The 20,372-nt window shown below is 43.3% G+C and overlaps 1 protein-coding gene across 9 annotated transcripts in view; it reads right to left on the reverse strand.

Moving 5' to 3' along the window:
- Positions 1 to 3,782: 3,782 nt before the first annotated feature.
- Positions 3,783 to 20,372, reverse strand: part of phldb1a (pleckstrin homology-like domain, family B, member 1a) — a 29,186-nt gene continuing 12,596 nt past the window's right edge. For 3 of the 9 annotated variants that reach the window (XM_080483158.1, XM_080483157.1, XM_080483164.1), the window contains 16 exons: positions 18,849 to 19,079; positions 18,626 to 18,757; positions 18,368 to 18,505; positions 17,688 to 17,816; positions 16,121 to 16,276; positions 15,929 to 16,039; positions 15,143 to 15,232; positions 14,891 to 15,031; positions 13,316 to 13,432; positions 13,162 to 13,240; positions 12,082 to 12,226; positions 11,592 to 11,682; positions 10,366 to 10,512; positions 9,001 to 9,220; positions 5,121 to 5,206; positions 3,783 to 4,650 (listed from right to left, as the gene is read on the reverse strand). In XM_080483158.1, the coding sequence (XP_080339284.1) occupies positions 4,510 to 4,650; positions 5,121 to 5,206; positions 9,001 to 9,220; positions 10,366 to 10,512; positions 11,592 to 11,682; positions 12,082 to 12,226; positions 13,162 to 13,240; positions 13,316 to 13,432; positions 14,891 to 15,031; positions 15,143 to 15,232; positions 15,929 to 16,039; positions 16,121 to 16,276; positions 17,688 to 17,816; positions 18,368 to 18,505; positions 18,626 to 18,757; positions 18,849 to 19,079 (2,154 nt within the window). In that variant the 3' untranslated portion in view covers positions 3,783 to 4,509. Of the gene's footprint in view, positions 4,651 to 5,120; positions 5,207 to 9,000; positions 9,221 to 10,365; positions 10,513 to 11,526; positions 11,683 to 12,081; positions 12,227 to 13,161; positions 13,241 to 13,315; positions 13,433 to 14,890; positions 15,032 to 15,142; positions 15,233 to 15,928; positions 16,040 to 16,120; positions 16,277 to 17,687; positions 17,817 to 18,367; positions 18,506 to 18,625; positions 18,758 to 18,848; positions 19,080 to 20,372 lie in introns of those variants that run through there. The other 6 variants (XM_080483161.1, XM_080483160.1, XM_080483163.1 and 3 more) reach the window with 4 other exon arrangements.

The raw sequence follows: 20,372 nt of genomic DNA on the forward strand, positions 1-20,372 counted from the left end.
CATGTAAGACTGTACCACTGTCCATCTGCATTAATCTGATAAATTTAAAGGGACAGCTATGCTACAGAGGCGCTATTCAGCAAAACGCCCATGTGAAAGCTACCATATGAGCACAGCCTTGAAACATTTGTAGAAAGGCAGCCTGATGCAATCTAGATAAATGTGGTCGTAATGGAGACCAGATAGAGATAGTAGTAGTTGGTGAGTCTCCCAGGAAATCGCTGACTGCTCTCTCTATCTGTATTAATTGGTCCACTGAGGGCTTCCTGTTTGCGCACCATGAGAGAACTCCAAGGTGCTCCACATGACAGCACGGCTGCGTTTCCCCCGTTGTCTCCACTACAAAGTACACTTTACCTTATCACTGGATAGAACAAGCCGCCAATTGTCTTAATCACACGCGGGGTCACCTCTATGTCTCCTTCTTGCTTTATATAACCCGCACCTGTGATGAGAACGGGATTTTATGGCATTTTCAAGTTGCTAAAACTTTACAAGCCAATAGAAACAGCTTGGGATCAAACCTGATTGCGGATATGTTTGAGATTTATTTTCAATCAGTAGTCGGAGCTGCCCGTCACTCGGTGCGCAGTTTCATTGTCTGAATGTTGTATATGAGCCGAGAAGTCAGAAAAGTCGATGCTGCATGCCAAGTGCACGTATGGCACGTTAGTAAGGGTTACACCATCATTTCATCATCATCTCTCTCAGAATTTATTGTCCTCAACTTTTGCCCCTCTTTGAACATATGAAGAAAACATGGAATTCAGTTACGACTTGTGAATGGATGTGAGCGGATTTGTGGATGTTTGTGTGTGTGTGTGTGTGTGTGTGTGTGTGTGTGTGTGTGTGTGTGTGTGTGTGTGTGTGTGTGTGTGTGTGTGTGTGTGTGTGTGTGTGTGTGTGTGTGTGTGTGTGTGTGTGTGTGTGTGTGTGTGTGTGTGTGTGTGTGTGTGTGTGTGTGTGTGTGTGTGTGTGCACCTGCTGATCACTTGCTGTTGTTTCCACGTCTGGAACAAACACAGGTGATGGTGTTCAGGGGAAAACAATGAGCTTACTGTAATTTCACTCCTGTAATAACTTCATTTGCATTTCGCCGTGACCGACAGGAAGCGGTCGGTCACAGGGTTATGTTTATTCACTATTCCTCGAGGACTTCATGGTAAATTAGAGGTGTTTGGTGTTAAGGACTACAGTGTCTGTTCTGCCTTCCTTTGGGACCTCACAGCTTTTAGTAGATCACTCATAACGAACTTGGACTCCTTCAGGACGTTTCCTTGCCTGTAACCAACAGGGTGTTAAAAGCGTACACTTTAATCGGCCGGTTCTGAGATTAAACGTGAACATATGTTTCAAGAAGAGCAGAGCAACAATGGATAGAAATTATGACCGGATGGTTGAGCGTCGCAGATTTTCACCCTGGCATGTTGTTCGTGCATCACTTGTGTTCAACATTTTCAGCTCTTTAAGCAAACAGGTCCCAGAAGACTCCTCTGTGTCATTTACAGCACTCAGACTGTGTGATGCTGCGCTGCACGTCCATTTAAACTCCAGAGGCTCGGCGTCTCTCACCTCTGAGCTTCAAACAGCCGATATTCACCCCGAGCCCGACTCCAACTGCTGGCGTACAAGAAGTTCACGTGAATTCTGCTGAGTTTTAGTTCTTCAACTTTTGTCTTTCGTAACCTAAATGTCGGTTAACAAACATAGACGTCGAGGCCAATGGCAAAGAATGATTCGCTCCGACATGAACGATGAAAGAAGAATAAGGCTGCCAACAAAAAGAACCATCCAATGACTTATCTAAATGTAAGGGTGAGTTTATATTACGGTTTGAGAAAACAGCCGAGTGTCTAAAAACTGCTGTGCATGTACAGTGCAGCGTCTGAGCATCAGCAACATAAAAAGCCCAACATCCCGCAGTGGGCTGCAGTTATATTCTCAACGTATGTCTTTGTTGGCCTCATTAGGTCAACGCTGGCGTGCTGCCCCTCCGGATATTTTTCACATATCATTGTTGTGCTTGCCATGGAGTGTGAAAACACTGCAGTTTAATGATTTGTATATTGTGTACCCTAGTTTTTCTTTTTTTTTTTGGGGGGGGGGGGGGGGGGGATCAGTGATTGTCATTTTACATTCACTTCAAAGGAAGTGGGTATGATCTGTTCAAAGTAGTGCACATTAGGAGTGGAAGTCTCACTGGTGAATCAGATGCACTTAGTGAAAGATGCTTTCATCTGTAACGTCTGAGAATGTGTGTGTTGGTCCACGTTTCACGCAGACACACTCACGCTGTGATGGGTCTCGTGTGAAGCGAGGGGTGTGTGTGTGTGTGTGTGTGTGGGGGGGGGGGGGGGGTTACATGTTAAGGAAAGGGCAAAAAATATTTTTCTCTTTAATCTCCTAAATTAATCTGAACTCACATGTGGATATGGAAACTTCCAAACGTCTGCTCTGAAACGCTGCGAAGCTCGTATGCCCGCCGGTCTTTGACAGGTGACGGCGGAAATGCCGAGAGACGTCTCCATTTCATCAGAATTTTGTTTTCAGACGGGGTTAATACCTCCCATTAATATTGACAAAATCACGTGAGACCCTCTGCTAATTCGCGGACCCGGCCGGCTTATTTGTGTGCTAAGAGGGGGAGAGAGGCCGGCCCGCGTGTGTGAAAGTGGAAGCAGCTCACCCTGGGCTCATTAATATTTCACCAACAATAAGGCTGGGTGTCGCTCACGCTCATCACAGCGGTAATGAGCTCGCACCGCCCTCTTAAAGATCTGTTTATTATGCGGCTGGGCACACCGCAGGCTCAAAGATACCGAGTGCCACGATATTTGGAAATCTCTCCCAAGGTCAGAGAAACCCGAGTGGTGTGAGTGGTGTTGGTGAGCGGCGGTTTGTGTGTGTTAAGAGTCAGAAGTCTGAACTGTTTTCAGTAATACTAATGGTTCCCTCTCAAGACACACATGTGTATCTTTAATTACCTACCCATCTAATTATTCCCTAATCTGTGATTTAGTCCCACAGTATTATCATTTGATTTGTGCTCCATGAGAGGAGTTACTCTGAGGGAATCTGCGACTCCTATAGCCTCTTGTTTGTGGGAACTTCACGCTTGCCGGTTTCATACATGACTTCAAATTTCTCGATATTGAATCATGCATGATAAGTTGCATGTAATTTCACTTCATGTTTTCATGTGGCCCACCTAGTGCAGGCGAGTCTCATAATTAACCAGGCTGCCCCAGAAATACATATACGGAGCGGGATTGCGGTACTTGTGAAGCCAGCTGCTGTGGATAATACCAGTTAATTAAGCAATTAACTCATCAAACCACCTTAAGTAAACAGACATGCTGTAGCGTTTTAAAGGGAACACCTCGGTGAATACAGGCTGCTCATTATGAGATTATTTAAAGAAAATGTGGTAATTAAGGACGAGCCTGAGAGAAGCGCTAATTAAAAGAGAGAAATGCGGCTGAATGTTTAGACAATTTGTCAACAACAAACTATTATCACACAAAACAAAACAACAGATGCACCATATATTTTATTTATTAGATGTACATGGTAAATTCCGAATACGATAATAACGCTATTATTTATATCTTTTTATTAATATGCAAAAGTATTTTGCGTGATATATTTATGTAAAATACATACATTGAGTGTAAAGCCATTAGAACAGTAAATAGGCTGTTGTGAACAAATCTGTTGACAAAAATATTTGGAACCAAATGATATTTAACATTATAGAACATTTTACAATTATTGCCAGTGAGTTTTGTTATTGTTTTTAATAGTGAAGTTTTTTGTGTGTGTGTGTGTGTGTGTGTTGTTTTTTTTTTTTTCTTTTTTCAAAAGTTACAAACTCGAAGGAGAAAAGTAGAAACGTATCAAAAAGGTTAGAGTGATAACACTGCATGCATAGAGCGGCTTCAGAGGTGTAAACAGTTTGAGCTTATATAAAGTAGGAAGTCTTTAAAGTATTTCTCTCGAAATCCCAGTTACTGCGCTGCGATTATTAACAATACATTTTGGTAACAGACTGTGATTGATGTAGTCGAGTGGATCATCCACCAGCAGGCAGCTCAAAACAGTCTTTCTTCCTATACACTGAAATAGAAGTACAACTCTGAATTTCTTTTTCTTTCTTTTCTTTTAAGCACCTTTGTCATGCCCAAGCCCTCATTTGCTCAAAGGCATCGGGCTGTTTAACATATATTTAAGAGAGTCCCAGATTATTCCTGTCCTCAGACGTCCATCACACCATCAGGCAAGGGTGTGTGTGTGCGCGTGTGTGTGCGTGTGTGTGCGTGTGTGTGCGTGTGTGTGTGTGTGTGTGTGTGTGTGTGTGTGTGTGTGTGTGTGTGTGTGTGTGTGTGTGTGTGTGTGCCAGCGGCTGCGGCTCCGGCGGGGAGCAGCTCAGGTTGGCGTGCAGGTGAGCGTGTGAGGCCGCTCCGTCCCCGTCGTCGTCGTCGTCCTCCTCCTGCCTCGCCCTGTGGTCCCTCAGCTCATGAACTGCGTGTAGCCCTCTGCACCCGTCACTATGACATCCATCCAGATCCGCATGGCCTCCGGGGACGGGGCCACCATGTAGTAAAGCCGGTCGTGAGTTTTCACGCAGAAGGTCAAAGATGGGTTTGGGCTCTGGAAGATTGCGGGAAGAACTGAAACTGAAAGGATGCACCTGTCGCTTCTTTTTTCCACAGATTATTTTTCTTTTCTTTTTTTGTTTTTTAAAAACTGTTACAAAATAGAGTGAAATTCACCAAAACAGCTGCCTTTTTCTGTGCAGCTTGAACACACTGCACCTTTTCTAAATAAATAGAAATGTAAAAATACATTTCTTTTTGAATGTTTGCTTATTTCATCTAATAAAAACACCTGTTATACTGTTAGTTAAAGTTAAAACTCTTACATAAAAGTGACAGGTTGTCAGGGATTTAAAGAAAAATACATGTCCAGTGCACCAATTCTCAGCAAAATAAAAAATTTCAACTTCATCCATATTTCCCTATTTATGAATTTAAGAATAATAGAAAATGCATGTAAATTGTTAGCGGATTCGTTATTGAAATTCTGAATGGAAAGTAATGAAGAACAAAGAGTGTTTTTACCTTGGTGGCGCTGCGTAGGTGATCGTAATAAACCTCTTCAATAGCCTGAAAGTAAATGAGCCCTTTCAGCTTGGTCTCATGCTTGTCTGAGGGAAGAAAAAGAAAAAATAAATATATTAAGATACATTACATTACATCCGTACTGATGCAAGACCTCTGCCAGCATAAGCACAAGACAGCAGCCAGCGACGCCTGGATGCATAATAATAATAATAATAATAATAACTGATGGAGAGAATTGTGACAGAGGATATTACTACTTGTGGAGTACAGAAAATATTTGTCGACAAAATACATTTCAAAACAAACATTTTTAATTCATTTTCACCAATTTAACCTGAAATGTCACTTTGCTAATTGATTTGGCTCTTTCACACAATTTGAAAATCATCTTGTTCATTTTTATTAATTTATTATGTGTTTTCTCAGATTTTCTCTAGTTTTTTTTTTGAGTTCCTTCTTGTTATTCCCTCATTGTCTGTCAGTATTGCTCTGCTTTGTCTTATTATCCATTCATCTATCTTTTATACTGCTTTATCCAGTTGGTGGTCGCAAGGCGCCACAGCCGAACGTATTTGTTCTGTTGCAGAGTAGAGAGCTGTGAGACTTTTAGTTTCTGTCCTATAGACAGCTGTAGTCCACTTTCACTTTTTGTTGTTTTTTTTTGAGAATTTATCGTCAGGCTTTAGGAGATCTTTTTCTGCCTTTTTAAAGAATGAATATTGACTTGACTAATTGCAGTTCGACGGGCCTCCAGTTGCCCCGGAGTCGAAGCATTACGTATTTGAATGGAGGAGGATTGTTTACCAGGACTTAATTGGAGAACTTTAAACAGGAAACGTCTATCTTTTCTAAAATGATTTGTCTTTCGCTTTCTGCAATCGTCAAAACAGAGGAAGTGTGGCGAAGAATCTAGATGGGGGGGGGGGAAGAAAAAAAAAAAAAAAAGTCCGCCGGAAAAACAGGAAAAAAAGGTGTCAACTCTTTTCTTTTTTTTCCAGCAACACACAATCCATGAATAGGTATGAGGAGCACTGTATCAGAATAAAAGTTAATTAAAAGTGCGAGTCTATTTGAAGCTATGCCTGGAGTCTTAACCATCCTACTAATTTGACTTGTTTTCTTCACTCTGGATTTTTTTTTTGTAGCCATTTCCCTGCTGGCACGGAAGGGACTTTTTTTTTTTTTTTGTAAATCTTAAAACGAAATGCCTCTTTTGAATATCACATTTGATCTTTCCGCTCCACGTTTCCCTTGAAGCAGGTCGGACCTCTTGCCCGCTCCTTTCGGATTGTACGTCTCTATCCAGCAGATATCTTTAAGCGCTTTAAACCCACTTGATGCCGGGGAGTTTGGTAGTTGCGTTCCAGTGAAACCTGCAGATGAAGCTCTTTGGGTGCATTCACCGAGCTGATGGTTTTTTTTTTCCCAGTTTAAGGCGAAACTGTGGGCGTTTAAGTGTGAAGAAGAGTGGCTTAAGTTTTTTTTTCTTTTTTGTCTCGAATAAAAATCTGCTTTAAAGACTTTCTGGACTCGGGTCTTGTTCAGATAAACAGCCGCGTTTTCTGTCCGCGTCCTCCACGCTCACACCCAGTCGCGCGGCGCTCGAAACACACATCCACCAACAATTAAAAACATCCTTTTGAAATGCGTCGGCCACTTTTTCTGGCTCCCCCCCCCCCCCCCTTTCCCATAAGTCAAATCTGCTTAGTAATGAGATAAATGTTTTTGAAATGTGAGTTTCGTTTTATTAGTCACGAACAAGCCAGGAGCTAGCCTCCTCCCCAAGAAAAACACATCTCGAGAAAGTATTGCATCTTATTTCATCACCGTCATCACCATCATCTTCGTCAGGAGTGAGGGGGTGAAAAGGCTAGGCAAGTGAGTGGAGAGGGAGCGGAGCAAAGAGAACAGGGGCGTCGGTAATGAAAATATACTTGGGTTCCAATTTGAACTTGATTGTAACATAATGTCTCAAAATGCGCTGGTGAATTATTCAGAAAACTAAGTGTGTTCTCATTCCAAATTCAGGGGACAGTCTGATCGACGGGAAACGCAAACTGACTTCTGTTTTCAAACACAAGGACACGCGGGGAAGTCTCACTTCGAGGCGCTTTGATTAGCATGTGCGGCTCGGTGAGCAAACGCTGGTTTAGGACACAAGTCTCGTTTTGCCGAAAACCAACAGAATGAGAGCGGCGTGTGGATTCTTTCAGAGGCGCCGCTGCCGGGTGAACCCAAGGAATCAGGTTAAGGCCCCGTGTGCGGGAGGGAAACTTTAACTTTCTGCAAAAGTTCACTTTAAACTCCGGATCCATCCATCTTCGACGCCACTTTATCAAACAGATAACGAAGGTCAAAGGTCAAAGCAGAGGCCTGACGAAGCAGGAAGAGAAGGAATGACGAAGTCTCATGGATCCTTAGGTGCTCTAATACAAATGTGTGAATTCTGAAATAAGTTTTGTCAGACTGTTTTTAGTTTGGAATCCTCCAAAGTAAAATCCTTGCATTTCTACATGTCAGTGAGGCTATTTGATACTGCTGTGACAGCTGTGTTCTCTGTTCTTGTTGTTTGATTTGTCAGGCGATAACAAAGGTTTTTGTTTGTCGTGTGTTGTTGAATTTGAGGACCCATGTAATTTCTTTATTCCCGTGAAGAGAGAGTTTGTCTGTTTCAAAACACTCAACTTTGAAATCACTACATCTTTTACACTTGTTCCTTTTCTTTCTTTTCTCATCATTGATATTGATCTAAAGTTGCATAATGATCTATTGTTAAAGCTCCTGGGCCTCAGAATGTCCTGGAGGCTGCATGTTCTACTTGTGCCTGCATGGGTTCTCTCCTGGTACTCTTTCTTGAGGTTAATTGGTGACTAAGGCCCCGTTTACATGACAAAGTTACATGTGACAACACCTAATCCGTTAAAAAAAGGAGTGTGTTTACGCTGCAGCAGCGGACACAGAGACAACGATGTAGTTGGTATGCCGGGCCACTGGAGGGCGCTGTTGCTTGATTTTGTAATGAAACTACACAGACGTGTGTCCAGAGAACAATACATTATATACGTAAAGAAAATGGAGAGCACGCGATATCTGTAGAGACTGATGACGCATCGGATGCTATCAGGGGTAGGTCTCAACCATAAAACTACTGATATGGACTATAAAACTAGAATATAGACCGCGGGTCGTACCACTACGGGGCCGCCATGTTTGTTTACAACTGGGTGAGCAGGAGGGCGCAGGAGAGATGCGCATGCGCAGTAACAGGCTCTGTACCCGAGGGAATAGCGACTGTGAAAGAGACTTTCCACCTTGGGAGCCGGGATAAAAACTTCGCGGATACAGTGGATCGGCACACTGGCGCGTGTAAACGGACCTCCCCCCCAAAAGTGAAGTAAGTTTTGCAGTTACACTCGTATTTGTTGTCGTGTAAACGGGGCCCTGTACGTGTGAATGTAAATGTGTTTATCCTGCGATGGTGTCCTGTCCTGAGTGTACACTGCCTTCACTTGTATGGACCGATGAAGTACACGTGTAATAAGTTCTTGTGACGAAAGTTAAGTTGACCTAAAACTAGTCAGTATGTTAATGACTTTCCACACTGATTCTTCTTTTTAAAAGCATCTTGATGTTTAGCTGTTCTGTATTTCTTTTTGTGATCAGTGTTATCAGAGAGTTCACTGCTCATATAAAACCAAGTAGATGCCTGATTGTTTTAAGAGAGCCATTGATTGATTGATCCTCTGAACTAGAAACCAATATTTCCAATAGTTTTCAGTAATTCTGCACGAATTCAGCTCGATGCTCATCACTTTACAAGACTTCTGAAATACACAGTATGTCCATGTGATTTCAAAGCGGCGTCGCCTTTCCTCACCCACGTAGTAACAGAAGTTCCTCTTGAGACGGTCGAAAACGAACCAGCGTTTCTTCCACGACTTGATCTTGCCGCCCATCTTCACCAGGTGGCCCTTGCACATTTTCTCGGTGAGGATGACGAAGGGGCAGGTGTCGATGCTGTGGCCGGACGACTCCACGTGAGCGCGCAAGTCAAACTCCTCCTTGCGGTTGGGCAGATAGCGAGTCATTGGGCGAGCCTGTGAACGAAACGTCATCATACATCGACCGCAAGGTGTTTAAGTCTTGTTGGTTGAGCGCTGAGTCACGTCTAAAGACAGGCGAGTGTCACTGAACACTGACCATCAAGGAAACCTTGTGTTTGGTTGTTTTCCTTCTGGGCCGTCGCTCGTGTTTTCATCAACTTGTCTTTTCTATAATCGGTCTCATTAAGTCTTCAGTCTCGTCTTTGCAGCGTTCTGGAATTCAGATTTCTACTTTCAAATCCTAATATTGGTTCATTAAACTGCAGTTCTTTATGGAATCCGGATGTTTTCTGGGACGTTTTACTTATTGGGATCTAAATTCATGATGTTGAGTGAGTTGAATTGCTGCTTTAAAACTCCAGCAAACATGAAATTATAATTTGGCGTCATAATTTTGTCACAATTAGTGACTCTATTAAACATTTCTGTTGTTGTTTTTATGTTTCATGTTTTGCGACATGCTGTTTCCTCCCTTGTCTGCTTGTTATGTTCTGTTCTGGTCATGAGCCGTTGGTTTATTGTCCCCCCCCCCCCCCCCCCCAAAAAAAAACAAACCAGCTCGCTATTCCATCCGAAAATGATCCTACTGAGAGCAGTTCACTCGGTCACGTCGAAACAGTAAAATTGCAGAGTGTGAGAGATGGAGGGCACTAAAAACTCCCCCGAGCACGGAGTAAACTGTACAGTAGGGCGGCTATTGTTTGTGTTTGTCACTACAAACAGCACAAGTGGTGTTTACAGTCGGTCACTTGATCTGTTCATTTGAACGTATTGATTACGGCGGCTTTGAGCCCGACCCGGGAACAAAGGTTGACCTTGGGGCGTTTTATATTGAGCACACTGTCCTTGTTTACAGTAAAGGGATGCTGGCAAACAGACTCATCCCGTATTAAAGTTGAATTGTGTGTGTATATTACATTTCTAACCCCCCGCCCATCCCCGTAATTGTTCCCCTCGCTCTCTTTGCCCTCCCCTCCACTCCCTCGGCTTTGCTCCCTTCCTTGACAATCTTTGATCTTCCCCTTCACTCGGCTTCTCTTTAGTGTCTCGTCTCTCATCCTCTCCCCAAAGTCTCCCTTTCCCTTCCTCCCCTCCCCTCCTCCCCGCCTCCCCTCCCCTCCTCCCGCTGCTCCACTGACCTGGGAGAAGTGCTTCTCTCTCATCTTCACCTCCTCCTCCACCAGCCTCTGCCTGTGGGCCGTCTCGTCCTGGAGCCTCCTCTCGGCCTCCTCTCGCCTCCTCCGCTCCTCCTCCAGCATCTGCCGCCGAGTCTGCACCTCCCTCTCCTGGGAGCGTCGGGACAGGGGAAAGAGGAACAGATGGAGAGGGGAGAAGAAAAAATAATGGGGGGGGGGGGGAGGGAGGGAGACGGGGAGAATATGTTAATGGTAGGCAAATATTGCAATACAAAGCAAATGACTGTCAGAAGACGCACAAGAGAATTCAAGTCCCAATCCAGGGTTTTGTAAAATATATCCCTTAAATCTGTGTATGGAAGAGGAAGCTTTGCTGATGTAAAATGATCCTTTGCAGCTTTCAGATACTTACATACACTTTTGCTTTGTTTCAACATGAAGAAAAGATACAAACAAAATAATTACAACTTTGTTTCACCACATCTTCAGATCACTTCTATAGTTTTTTTTTTTTTTTTTAAACATCTACTAAAATGGTGAAATATAATTCTTCCGCAGTCACTCAAAAGTTTGTCCCAACAAAACTTGAATATTTGATCATTTATGCAGGAATTGTGATTCAGATGAAGAATTCTACACATACTGGAACTGAAAAGAAAGTCAATGTGATCAGTTTGGCAGATTTATTTTGAATTGATCTAAATGAGAAGAGGTAAGGAAACAAGTTAATAACCGTTAGATTAAAAGTACTTTACTTTCATCACTAATGAATTAATTAGCAAGCATTTATCCATTTATGACATTGAATTATGCTTGAAAATACTTTGGCTTTGATTTTTATCAATACCACACAGTATGAATTCCTACTGTAATCTTACGGCCTGACACAAACATACTGTTAATAGTTTGACCGATTGTATGGTTAAATCCTAAAACAGCATAAACATATTCTGTGTTTGTGATGCTCAAGGTGGAAAAAATAGGTTTGACTTTGTCATCTTTAAATATAAATGCAGCTAAACACCATATTTATCCGATCTTTTAAAATCAAAAGATCAGTTAATTTGCACTTTATCTAATCATCACAATTTGTGATTCGGATCGTATTTATTTTAAAAAGAAATGATCGTAAGATGAATTTTTAGAAGTGAGGCAGTTATTCACTCCGGCTGTGTCCCGATGAAGCTTCATATCTTTGAAACTCTGAGGAGGTGAAGTTGGGAACTCACTCGGTTCTCCATCAGTCTGGCTTTCTCCTGCTGCGCCTCCTTCAGCATCTTCTCCATCTCCTCTATCCTCTGGGCCTCCAACCCGCAGGCACTTCAACACACACACACACACACACACACACACACACACACACACACACACACACACACACACACACACACACACACACACACACTGAGGATCGTCTCATGATCTGCCTGTGACAATGGACACGCCTGGAAACCAAAGTCTCTCAGTGGGGGGGGAAAGACACGGGCTTCTTCATTAACACCACTAAAACTTCACTTCAAAAAAAAAAAAAAAAAAAATCCGTGGTAACTTGAAAGGGTTGTCATGGCAACAGACGGTGTACCTGGCTGCCACGTGAGCAGGCGTGTAACACAACATGTTGTCACGGGAACAAAGCGCGGTGACCCTTCTCCCTGAGAGATGGGGCAGACTTGAGTGTTCCCATGGAAACAGCGCCAGCCGCTCACTCCAGTCTCTCACCTTTCCGGGGTACAGGCGGAGTTGCCGGTGGAGACGCTGGTCTCCATGCTGTCTGAGCTCTCCAGGCTCAGCGTGTCGTACGCCTGGCTGCCGCTGGGGGGCGTCTGGTGATGGAGGATGGAGTGGTGGACTGTGGGCGATGGATCTGTGGAGGCGGAGAGGGTGAGGCGTCAGCTGTCACAGACTTACAGCGCCCTCTGCCGATGGTGCCAAGTTACTGCTCTAAGGCGTTTCATCCATTGTGTTTATAAACAGTTGGCTGCTTAGTTTTTGGTATGTGTGTTGAAGCGCAGAATAAACATCAAATTCCCGCGAGAGTGAGCTTTCTGCGAGCATCCTCATAAGATTTATTGAAGCGGGGTCCAGACATCCAGGTCAGCTGTGATTTGTAAACACAAACAATTTAGCAACAGCAGTCAAATTTATTAAAGAATTGCAGTTAATATTTAATTCGTAGTTTTCATTCTTTTCATTGTCACATGCATGCAGGCTGGACCGAGAGAGACGGCAGCGCTGCAACATAACTGTGTTTTCATGTAACAACAACAGTATGTAACAGGTAACAGCTGAAATTACTTCAAATTACTGTATCGCTATGTTTATTTCAAGGTTAATAAAAAAAACAAAAAAAACAAAACAAATGTATTTAATTAAATCTGCTGATATATTTGTCATAAATAACATCTGGTTGTGAGGATGAAGCCTTTACGATGATCAAAGTTGCCCATTCCTGCCACAGACATTCATTTTGAAGAGTCTGTCTCTAATATTGTTTTAAAAAGAAAAGAAAATATAAAACTTCCTCAGTTTTTTTTCTGCTCAGTTTGGTAGGCGTACCTATGGAAACATAACTTAAGGGGACAAAAACTTGTTAAAACTTGTTTTTCTGATTGAAGATCTTAATTATCTCATTAATGCAGAAACAGTTGATTTTTCTTTTCTTTTTTCATGAAATCATTCCTCCTTTTTTCTGAGATAATGATCTCATTAATTCGTTGAGATGAGCCTTTTTATGTGAGTGCAATATATTTCCCTTCCCTCGAATTGAAATCTGCCATGAAGAGTTGAGAGTCAAAGTACCTTTGCACTGTAGGACCATCTGCCTCCTGGAGTCCATGTCTAACGGCAGTGACATCTCTCTCAGCACCCACTGTAACTCCTGCGACGCACATGAGAAGCGTCATGCAGTGAACCATTTTAAATATTTAATCAGTTCACATTGTGGGAAACTGACCTTAGAGGCTGCATTTTTGTCATGTGGAGCGCCGCTGGAGTGTGGCAGAGCCGCAGCGCTGCAGACATTATAGTTGGATCCGTGGCCGACCTCTCCATCTGATTTAGACTTCAGCAACTGAGGAGAGAAGCAACTCAGGGGTCACTTTTTAATTTGAGCTTTCAGATACATGATTGGGATTTTCACAGTTGAAATTTACAGTAAAGATGTTATTGGGGTTTTTTTTTGTATTATTTCACCAGTTTTAGTTGAGTGAATAAAATCTGTTTGACCTGTCCTCCTGGGTAGCATGAAGGTTCACAGGCTACCCATGAGAAGGCCGCCGAGTCGTGAAAATATTGATCGTCGAAGCGGTGATGAGAGGATTGCCTCGGGGGGGGGGGGGGGCGGAGTGTGTTGGGAGTTCATCTGTATTGGTATTAGTGCCTGTTAGTGAGACACTGACAACCAGCTACCAGGAGAGCATGAAGGAATTTACCTGCCCGTGTCTGCGTGCGGAAAAAGACTTTGCAGGTAGCGGTGGAGGACATGACAGAGGCTCTCCGGCAGCCATGATGTCCTGGTACCAGCGCTCAAGATTAAGAGGAGTCATTGCATTCCTGCTCAGCTCAGTCTGGCTCTGAGGTGATACAAAGCATCCAGCCAAAGAAAAACAGGAGCAGCAAAGCAACATCATCAGTGACGGCAGCATCAGCCATCAGGTGTAGGGGGAAAATCAAAAACAAACAGGAAGCAGTGTGTTTAAGGCCGAATGAAAGCAAAGTGGAAATTCAAAAGTGCTTTTCAGAAAGTGTGGACCTTAAATTTAGGGAGGGACAAACCTGTGAGAGAAAGGAGGAAGGACCACGTGCAGCTGAGTGGCAAGAGAAGGTGGACTCAGCAGAGGCAAGTTGGAATGACGGAATAGAGGAGGAAGAGGAGGAATCAACTCTCTGCATCCCAAAGATCTGGCTTAACTGGCTGACTGTGATGTACTCCTTCACACAGACAGTCAACAACACAGAGAGAGCATAAGGTGAAGGAGGAGCTTCAGAGGATGCGTCTGTTTTAGAGACCAAGTCAAAATGCTTTCACAGGCGAGTGTTTCAGCAATCAGACACAAATCAGGTAACAGCAGAGAGCAGGAAGGGTGTCTACCTCACACGGCAGAGCTGGCGCGACAGTGAGGGAGAGGCAGTGGAGAGCAGCAGGGGAGGAAGAGTGAGGCGGCACAGAAGCATTTCCATACATCCTATAGACATCAGACAGCCTGAGGTACTCCTGCATCAATAGCCACAACACAAGAGACAGAAAGGGCTGAAGATAGCAGCACGCCCACAAGTCACTTAATGATTCAAAAGCAAACGTGAGCGTGTCACAGCTCCGTTCCGTCTCACTCTAAATCAAACACTGATGGCCGTGACGGTACAATTTATTCATCAAGGGCCTCAAACATGAATGTACATAATGGACCAAGAGACAGACACACTGCACGCTTGCTTTAGTTTGTCAGCGTCTGACACACCACCATGCTCAGTTTCACCGTAGAGGCACAGCATTTCACTCACTTACATAGAGGATTTTACACAGATTTACCTCTTGTAGTCTGACAGGACAGAGTTCAGGGGAAGGGATGTGAGAGGAGGAGGAGGAGGAGAAGGTGGCAGAGGAGGGACAGGGGCTATGAGGTGGACCGTCCCCATATACAAGGTCAGGTTCGCTGATGTGAAGCAATTCCTGTTTAAAAAGTTCACCTAAGTAAGAAGAAATCCACTTTTGCAGTAATTTTCCTCCAGCTTAGACACCACAGGTGGTTCGTGATACAATGTCTGGCATGTACCTGCTCACCTCTTTCATATTGCTGTTGGACCTTGGAAAGTTTCTCCCTCCTGTCAGTGTGTGGTACCTTTTCTCAAGGGCACACAAGCGGTCCTGCTCCTGAAAGGTGGAACAAATGTGCACATGTGGCGTTTCTCAGATGTGGCCATAAAGTATTAAAAAAAGAATGATTAAAGCCTTTATGATGTGAAAAATACACTTATTTCTAAAGGTCTTTTCTATATCTGTTCATTTCAGCTTGAATAATAATTGAATAATTGTCAAAAGCCCCAATATTTCGGCTTTTAAAAAAAACAAAAAAAACAACATCTTAACATTAAAAAGACATTCATTACAGATTTATTTTCTGAGAGTGTTTCCCTCATTTCTTGCAGGATATCTCAATCGTTACAATAAACTATTGATAATGTCACATACATTGAAGTTAACAGCAAGATTTAACAGTGAGGAATCCTTTATTATTTCCATCCAGCACACAGAAACAAGTTCTAGAGAGTGTTGCAGGGAGGGACAGTAAATAAAAAACATTTTGCAAGAACTAATCTTAAAAGCATCTATAGCTCACACTGTGGGAAGATGGAAGAATAGCACTGAGTTGTAATATTTACTGACAGAGACGGCCTCATCTACATGTTCTTCTCTCAAGTGTTTGAAATAAATATGATCCAAATTCAAATGTCAATCAAATACTGAACTCACTCTGCCCTCTTTAATATTTCTGCCGGACAGATGTCACTAAGCTGAATCACTTAGCGCACCGAAAGCTGTTTGATGAGTTATCAACGAGAGACTCACCTTATGTAACAGCTGCAGAGTCAGCGATCTGTCCTTAGCCAGCCTATCAGTGTCCAGAGAGGCTTGTAACCCCAGCTGCTTCACCTGAGCGTCCAGTGCTGCCATTCTCTCCTGTGAAGAGACATAACTCCTTTCTTGATGTCATGCTGGTGGTCACATTATATACAGGCGTGTGCCTTTTCTGCTCCTTACCTTCCTCTTGGCCACGCTGCAGTGGTACTCAGCTCGCTCCTGGAGAAGCTGCGAGCTTTGAGCGTCCTTCTTCTCCTCTAGGCTGCTCTCCTCCTCCAGCTGGCAGAACTCCAGCTCCTCAAACTGCTTGGTCCCAGACTCCAGAGCTTCAGCTTTCTGTCCATGGACACATATACATGCAGGCTATCGACACTTGTTGAAAGCCACCGAGTGTCACGAAAGATAAGACTGGCTACGTCGTGCATTGTTCTTATTGTTATCAGAAAATCAATGAAAAGGCCCCAAAGAAAGAGGATTTATCCAGAGCACAATTTATTATATGCTGACATGTGACGTCTATCAGTTGTAACAGGTATTTAACAAACACTCTCGCCCCGTCGTGAGAAAGACACCCACTCCTGTTCAGTTTGGCTCTGGGGCCTTTCTGTATAGTTTCTTTGGTCTCCCTGTGCAAGTGTGGGTTTCTCTCTACTCCGGAGTCTTCCTACAGACCAAAACCGTGATTGAGGTTAATTGGTGACTCGGTGTGAAGGTCTGTTTCGGATCAGCTCCGACTCCCGACAGGCTAGAACATATGGGTGTATCAGTGGGCAATTGAAGGAAGTCTGTGATTTTAAAGCAAACAAAAATAAAGCTGTGTTTGTTTGAGTTGGCAATAAAACCAAAAACAACTCGTGACCCATTATAGGCTTCACTGTGAATGGATGGATGGATGGATGGATGGATGGAGTTTGGGCATATTGTTACTTTTTACATCAGCATTTTCTCAAATAGTCGTGCGAGACTTTCTCTAACCACAGAAGCAGTACGTTCAATCCCCCAGCTCCTCCTCTCCTCCGGGAAACTTCTAGATATCAAACCGCCTTTTGTTCGCAGCAGCGAGACAAATCCTCGCAGGAATTTTTACGCTTTCGTGTGTGAATATGTGAAAAACACTGACTGTAAAGCTCCTAAAATCCACCAAGGTGATAACTAATTTCACAAGCAAGTCAGTTGTTGCGTTTTATTTTTGTCTTTTCATGTGGGTTTATTGACAATGAAAAGCACGTCTGAAAGGAGGAGTCTCCTTCTGGCTTATGCTGGCATTCTCAACATTTCAAATTCATCCATTGTGGTGCTTTTCTCTCTACAAAGTGAGCGGAGGTGGCCTGAGTCATTCATGGTAATAGGGCATGCACTTTTTTTTTTTTTTTAGAGCAAAGCAGTTAATGACGTCATTAATTATTACTAACCGCAGTTGACACTGTCAAGCATCGGGAATGAGGGAACAGTCGTGATTAAGTCTCAGACTAAAACTGCTGCTGCGGTAGCAAACGCCCGCTGTGTAGCTGCACTTTCAAATGGTGTTGTTGTAATGAACCCTACATGTTCATGTAATGAAGCACAACAGCAGGAAAAAAATAAATAAAAAACGAGAGAAATGCACCGTCTGCGGGTTTATGAGTTGTTTTGAGTACTTTGCCACAGAGGCAAATACATCTGTGTCTGTGCAGATCATACAGTACTGCAGTATTCAGTATATTATAACTCACTGTTGCCAGCCAGTGGGCTGCGTGAGAACACTGACCCTGCTGAGCTGCTCCTGTAACTGTTCCCTTAGAGACAAGGGGCACTTATCAAACTGCCTCTTCAGCTCATTGTACTCATTCCTCTGCTTTTCCAGGACCTTCCGCTCAGCCGACACATTAGCCCTCCCCTAAAAACACACAGAAACACACACACACAATGGTGTCCGTATTCAGACACGCATACCACACCGGGGAAGTAAAAAAAAGATAAAAAATAATAATAATCACGGACAACTCAAAGCCATGCAATGAAGCTTTAGAGCTAACAGGCAGCCGAGGCGGTTAAAGAAGTATTAGAGGGTGCAGAGGTTAGGTTGGTAGAGGTGTTAGCGAGTGCAATACTTCACTCATGTCGTGATGTGAATTTGTGCATTTCTACATATTTTTCTAAGTTGTTTTATTCACATTCAGCTATTTGTATTTTCGAGATCAACCATCGCAAACGCCAGACAGGAGACAGGATGTGCTTTGTGTTTTAAGACAGTTGACTCGTCAATAAGCAGTGCAGGTCAATGGAAATATCCATCAATCTCGTTTGCACATTCAGAGAGGAGTGAGATTCAGGTATTTAAATGGTTTCAGATCCAGTCATCCACGTGCAGTTTTTACACATTACACCAATGGCTTTTGGCAAATTGACGGTACTCATAGGGTCACATGACCGTCCTTGAGTGCCCACCTTGTCCTTCTCTTTCTGGGTGGTCTTCTCCAGCTGGCTGAGCCTGAGCTGCAGCTGAGAGACGATTTCATTTTCAGCCTCCACCTGCTGCTGCTCAGCCCGACTCTCTGCCTGCAGCAGGGCCTGCTCCATCTCCACCTACACACAAATATGGAGTCAAAGCTCTGAAAACTGGTGTCATCATCAACAACTAGTGCAGGAATGGAGTGAATTTGGCTGCAGGTTCCACAAACACTCATGTAAATGTTTGTTTCTGACCTCGTGTTTGGTCTCTTGCAGCTGCTGCTCCAGGTCACCAACCCTGTGCTTCAAGTCATCAACCCTGGACAAGATCCTGTTCCTCTCTTCCTCCAGGTAGGTTTGTTCCTGTCCAGCTAACAACTCCTCACACTGTGGGCACATTTGTAAGTGAACACGTAAAATAACACAAAGCAAAGGTGACATATCTTTCTCCCCCTCCCCACATGAGTGCGTCTTTTACCTCTTGATGTGTGCTCTCTGTGCTGCTCGACTCTTCCCTCTGGATTTCCTCATCATTCTCCCCTCTCGCCCTCAGGGGTCTGTCTACCCCCTGAAAAGACATCCCTCCCCCTGAGTTGGAGCAGGTCCCTGTTGCACCCCCGAGCAACCCGCTCCTCACCAGCTCCGCGGCATTGTCTCCATGATTATACTCCGCACACAGACTCAGGATGGTCTCCAGTCTCTGCCGCTCCTGTAGAGGAGGTGTGAGAGGTGAGCGTGCGGTCTGAAACTATAGCTCATATTGCAGATTCTCTCTCAAGTGTCCTTGAGTGACATTGTCCCGTTTGGGCAGCTGCCGCTCAGTCACTGGCATGGTACAAGTGTAACCTGATAGCAGGAGGGTCAATGTAGCCAGTCAGAGGGGGAGACTTCATAGTAATGCCTGTCAGAGCTCACGTTGTTTACGCAAACAAACGTGATTTACATAAAGAGTCAAAATGTGAGACCTTTTGAGGATTCCTACCTACTCCAAGGTCCCAATCACATATTATGGAGATATTGTAGTTTTAATGTGTTTATCCATTGCTTTATATAGTTGTTTGATGACCACGTGGTTGTTATTTGTGACCACACTATTGTCTCTTGTTACACCAAACAATGGGACGCTTGCTTTCATGTTCTAAAATAAAACAGACTGGAGCATTTGTAATCACCATTCCAGTCCGACAGCAATTAGGAACTTGAAAAGAGTAAAAAACAATTGTGTCTAAAGTGTCTTCTGTTGAAATCCCCTTTTGTCTGACATATGTTAATTTTGACTGTGCAACGAAGCAGACATCGTATCATACATACTGTAAAACTCGAGACAGCAGTAAAGTAGATTTAGTAGAGTACTGTGCGTGCAGTTAAAATTGACAAAATTAATGTAGCGCATTCATGGGCTGTTTTATTTTTATTTATTTATTTTTGTTTTATTTTGTTTAGAAAAATACGTTATTGTAAATTAAGAGAGACCGTTTTCAGTTAGATAATGTAAGACTTTAGGAACACAATGAGGCGACACTCAACATTCCAGACAATATTATTAAAATGCTGAGGTTTGTATCCTTTATAAAACAGCCAGTTCTATTAAAAAAAAAGAAAAGAATCACAGTGTTCTGACTAGAGGGATTGATGTTGAAAATGACTTTTTTTTCCACCTTTCTTCATCTCTAGCTGCGCTCCTTGACTTTGCCTGACAGGCTTTCAAAGTGCAGCATTATCCACGTGTATAGGTTGAGTTTTGCTCATTTGTGCCAACTGTTCCAAGAGCTGTGTGCTAAATATAGGGAGTTTATTTCACTAAAGGAAATCCTCTCTTTGTGTGTCTGTTCAGGTCAACAATTAATGTGTTATAGGTGCTTAATTCAAACCTGCCCCAACAAATGAATCATGTCATGCCAGTTAGTTTGCCTTTAAATGTCTTTGTTTTTAACCTAAAATAATTTAGAATGTTATTGCAGAAGAAATTAGAAGAAACTGACCAGATCGCAGGGTCTCTAAT

This window comes from Lipophrys pholis (genome assembly GCF_963383615.2).
Source record: "Lipophrys pholis genome assembly, chromosome: 16".
NCBI classification, from domain to species: domain Eukaryota; kingdom Metazoa; phylum Chordata; class Actinopteri; order Blenniiformes; family Blenniidae; genus Lipophrys; species Lipophrys pholis.